The sequence below is a fragment of the Populus trichocarpa genome, chromosome 15 (assembly GCF_000002775.5).
Source record: "Populus trichocarpa isolate Nisqually-1 chromosome 15, P.trichocarpa_v4.1, whole genome shotgun sequence".
Lineage (NCBI taxonomy): Eukaryota > Viridiplantae > Streptophyta > Magnoliopsida > Malpighiales > Salicaceae > Populus > Populus trichocarpa.
In genome coordinates, this window is record NC_037299.2 from 968,003 (window position 1) to 973,316 (window position 5,314).

Sequence of the window (5,314 nt, forward strand, 5' to 3'; positions counted from 1 at the left end):
GTTACAAGTGGAGGTAAATACCTTAAACAATTGTTAGTAGCTTCTCCTCTTCTGAATAACTTTCATGATACAAAAGTTCCATGATTTTTTACCACAGTAAACTCTTGAAAAATCAATTTTCTATGTTCCTTTTCCTTTAGCTCTGACATCTTTTTTTTTTTTATCTTGTGACATAGTGTGGGATCAAATGACAAGAGAAAATGCAGAATTTTTCGAGGAGTATTACAAGAAGTTAATTTTGATAGATCAAATTGAAGCATTTAATCGATTAGTTGAGAGGCAGTGCCATCTGCAGAATCTTGCATCTCAAAAAGCTTCATTGGCTCCCTTTCGAGAAGGCAATCAGCACATGCCTGGTAAATTGTTGCCACAGCATTCTTTTATGTTCAAAACATAATGAAGTTAAGAAATGCAAGCAGAAAGTAGGATAAATTTGAATGCATTTGACTTTTGAAGATTATTTGAGCTGTATGGACAGATAAACATATAGTCATGATCCGTATATATATTGCATTGGTAGTGGCTACTAGCTACTTTTAGGTTGAATGGAAGATTTGGAGTGGGGTCTCTGATGGCTTGAAATTGAGCCTTCATCACCTGGCTAGATAAACTTTTTTTTTCATTTCCTGTACCACAGTTGACAGTCGGCTACAGTTTCCAAGTTCATCATCTGGTCATCTCCAGAGGAGCACAGTTTCCAGCAATGACAGTGAAGATGCAGCATCCAACAGTTCCTACCTAGCACATATGAATAATGGAGGAGGGTAATTTTCTCTTCTTTTCATTTAACCGTTTCTCTTCCATATGGTTAGCAAGAAAAAAAACTTTTGGGCAAGTATGACTCATGCATGATACGTATTCAGTGTACTCTAAACGCTATTCTATTGCTATTAGAGATCTACATCAGTGTCGTAAAATGTTAGAATTTTCCTGAACCGTGATCCATTATATGTTGCAACTATATATTGATTAACTGAGGTATTTGGAATACAATTGGTATAGCAGATGAATTTATTCATGATAAATTTTGATTCAAATTAAGGGATTGAATATTGACATGCATACAGATAACAAGTTATGAAGATTATCAAATAGGATTGCAGGAATAGTTTGAGATACTTCGGTTTACCATGATGTAAGCTTACGTCTCTTCTGTTTGTTAAAGGATGGCGTTGGACAGTAACGCAGCTGATAGAACTCCATATTTTGGTAACCGTAACTTGACAGAGACATCATATTCTGGTGCAAAAGACCGTCATTCATTGTCTACATCTTCTCTACCCCCTCCAGTGGAGCCACAATGGCAAGATTTCATCGAGCCACAATGGCAACATTTCATCGAGCAACAAGGGTTTGATTGGTCCTCTGCTAGGAAAATATATGAGTTGACCGGTGCGCATGGTGAGATGAACTCATTATAATCTGAAACCATTCATGGTTCTCTGGTAGGTTAATTCCATGGACACGTTTCTTTCTAAACTAGTCCGTGCATGTTCTTTCATAATTTGAACAGAAAATCCAGCTTCTACTACATTGATTGGTTCTCAAGAGTCAAGCAGCTGCTCTATTTCCAACTACCACAATGGAAACCCGGCACTTGGAAGTTTCCACCCTGCACAGATGAATTATGAGAGAGGGTGAAACTTCATTCTCATTAATTTTCAACTTCTTTTTTCTTTTTTGCATATTTCTTGTTCTTATATTAGAGTAAAATAAAATGGACACATTTCCAAAAAAAAAAAAAAAAGTAATATAAAACGGACGGACATGATTCTTTCCCATATATTTCGTTCAGTATGCTCTAAACACTATTCTATGGACACATTACGATTATGAAAAATAACAAATGAAAGTTCACTACTTTTCTGTTTGTTAAAGGATGGCGACGTACGAGAATGAAGCACCACCTTTTCAGATTCCAAGTCCTGTATCAGTTGGACGTCACCTGAAAGAATATGATTTCATCTTATCTCGTGATCCATTTTCTTCATCTTCTCTGGCCCCTCCAATTGAGAAACAAGGGCAACCTTCCACGCAGCAACAGGGGCAACATTTCATGGAGCAACAAGGAACTGGCTCCAGTTTCCACCCTGCACAGATGAATTATGAGAGAGGGTGAAATTTCATTCTCATTAATTTTCATCTTCTTTTTTCTTTTTTGCATATTTCTTGTTCTTATATTAGAGTAATATAAAATGGACACATTTCCAAAAAAAAAAAAAAGTAGTATAAAATGGACGGAGATGATTCTTTCCCCATATATTTCGTTCAGATGCTCTAAACACAATTCTATGGACACATTATGATTATGAAAAATAACAAATGAAAGTTCTCTTGGAATTAATTTTGAAGTCTATATGTAAAGTGTCTTTTAGTTCTTCTAAATGTCTTCTAGATACATGCATGTAACTATTAAATATGTATTTATCTTTTAAGTCTTTTAAATTATCCTAGAGTAGTATAAATATATGTATGGAATATAGTAAGTCGAAGTCCAAGTTCATTGAAACTTTCTCTCATAAGAGAGTAATATATTTATGAATGAGATTTGTCTTCTACCATACTTTCTTTTTCTCCTTTAAATATATTTCTAGCATGGTATCAAAACTAATTCGATTTAGTGAGCTTTTAGAGGGACTAGAATGTGACATCTCAAAATAAAATGGATGGACAAATGATATTCAAAAAAGAAAAATAAAGGTGCAAGATAATAGCTCCAAATAAGAGAATTGAGACATTGCATAAAAAAGAGAAGAGAAGAAGAGAAGAACTCTTCCCACAAGAGATGAGATTTGGTACAAGAGCAACCACACATGAAGAAAAGAAGAGAAGAACTTTTCCTATAAGAGATGATAAATGGCCAAAGAACAATGACAAGAAGAAGGCAGCAGCCTAAAAAAATGGAATGATCAAGATATGGTACGAGAGAGATATCACATGAAGAAGAGAAGAGAAGAACTCTTCCTATAAGAAATGAGAAATGGCCAAAGAGTCATGACAAGAAGAAGGCAGCAGAATGGAGAAATAGAATGATTAAGATATGGCACAAGAGAGAACACACATGAAGAAGAGAAGAACTCTTCCTATAAGACATGAGAAATGACCAAAGAGCCATGACAAGAAGAAGGCAACAACTTGAAGAAATGAAATGATCACTTAAAGAGTCAAATGTTGAAAAGAGATGTTTAGCTAGAGAATTGTGGCAACAATTACAAGAGGAGAATATATTCACACAATTAATAATTGAAGAAAAGCAAATTCAAGAAATAGCAATGGAATGTCATTAGCTAGCCATGATGAAAGGAGCGACTAAGACAAAGATGGAAGAGAGATCTTTCCAAGATGAAGATGGAAGTTAATTTCAGAAAATTAATTATAGATGCAAAAACAAAAGATATTGGTAGTTATCATAAGACCTCCATTACATTTTAAGTTTCAAGAAGTGTGACACTTTCAAAATTAAGGGGGAGTATTGGAATTAATTTTGAAGTCTATATTCAAAGTGTCTTTTAGTTCTTTTAGGTATCTCCTAGTTATATGCATATAACTATTAAATATGTATTTTATCTTTTAAGTTTTTTGAATTATCTTAGAATAGTATAAATATATGTATGGAGTATTCTAAATCGAAGTCCAAGTCCATTGAGACTTCCACTTATAATAGAGTAATATATTTATGAATGAGATTTGTCTTCCACCATGCTTCCTTTTCTCCTTCAAATATATTTCTAACAAGTTCACTACTTTTCTGTTTGTTAAAGGATGGCGACGTACGAGAATGAAGCACCACCTTTTCAGATTCCAAGTCCCGTATCAGTTGAACGTCACCTGAAAGAATATGATTTCATCTTATCTCGTGATCCATTTTCTTCATCTTCTCTTGCCCCTCTAATTGAGAAACAAGGGCAACCTTCCACGCAGCAACAGGGGCAACATTTCATGGAGCAACAAGGGACTGGCTCCAGTGTACAAGGTGAGGTGAACTCATAATATTCTGAAACTATTCATGGTTCTCTGCTATGTTAAATTCTTTGGACATGTTTCTTTCTAAACTAGTCCATGAATGTTCTTTCATAATTTGAACAGAAAGTCCAGCTTCTACTACATTGATTGATTCTCGAGAGCCAAGTAGCAATGGTAAATTTCCAGTTCTTTCCTTTGAGTTCTTAGACTTTCTGTCTGACTCCTGGTTTTGATGAAATGTATTTCAATATTGTGTCAGTTGATCAAAGCCTCAACGGCCCGCCCTCAGAAGAAAATAATTAAGGAAATTTATCCTGACTGGATGGAGGCATCTAGTGCGTCAGGATTAACTTGAAACCAGAAGTTGATAAGGCTGCCAGAGATAAGCTTGCCTCTTTTTGTTCCTTCAGCAGAATAGAATGGTTCTTGTATCTTAAAGCAGACAAATCTACGAAGTGACAGAACTTCATTTAGTTGAATCTCATCGAGTTAAATTGAGTACTTCTATTCCGGCTGGCCTCAACTATAATTTACTTGTTCGATTTGCTTTCAAAGTTATAACCATCTTTGAATGATGTTATGGTGATGGATGCCATGTCAAAGTCTGATCCCCAGAACTTAAGAATATTGCCATTAGAGATTAGTTCATTAAGCTTGTTCTTGATTACTTTTTTTCCTTGCCAGAGCTCAAATTTCAAAGTTTTTTTATATTTTTGTTGCTTACGTCTTTGCTTTCTGACCTTGAGAAATCAACAAAAAGCCATCCTCCCAAATATTTTTGTTACTGGAAAAAAACATGCTTAGACCATCTTAATTCTTAGAGGTTCATGTCAAATCATCACCACACAGAAATTCCATGACCTTCAACTGCCTTACGGGGGAGCTTTTAGACCTCATTTAATAACATTAATATCAAATGTTGCTGAGGATAATCTATTTCCTTTCCCATGTTATTCTTGTCAAATGTTGCCCCCAGAATCAGAACGTCACCGGCACATGGTCCATAGAATATAAAAAGCAAATGTATGTGAGAGTTATTAAAGTTTTTCTTGTTTAGTAAACTGAATAGAATGAGAAAATCAAAAAATAAAATTTAGTGAGGATTGAATTGGAAATAAAAGTTAAATTGAAAGAAGTAAACCTAGAATATTATTACGTGGAATGAGCATGAAATAAAAAGTAATGTGGTATACCTGTGCAACAACATGGAGCGATAGAATTAGATTCCCAGCAATAGAACTAATGCCCGGTAAGGGGTGATGGTATTAGATTCTAAAAAATGAGACTAATACCTAGTAAGGGGCTATGGAATTAGATGGCTGGTAATGAGACTAATGCCTGGTAAAAGACG

General features: G+C 34.9%; 1 protein-coding gene across 1 annotated transcript; it reads left to right on the forward strand.

Moving 5' to 3' along the window:
* Positions 1-3,762: 3,762 nt before the first annotated feature.
* Positions 3,763-4,442, forward strand: LOC7475201 (uncharacterized). The gene is made up of 3 exons (XM_002321384.3): positions 3,763-3,973; positions 4,087-4,137; positions 4,223-4,442. The coding sequence occupies exons 1-3, from the start codon at positions 3,763-3,765 to the stop codon at positions 4,264-4,266; spliced, it is 306 nt and encodes a 101-aa protein (XP_002321420.2). The 3' UTR covers positions 4,267-4,442.
* The last annotated feature ends 872 nt before the right edge of the window (positions 4,443-5,314 follow it).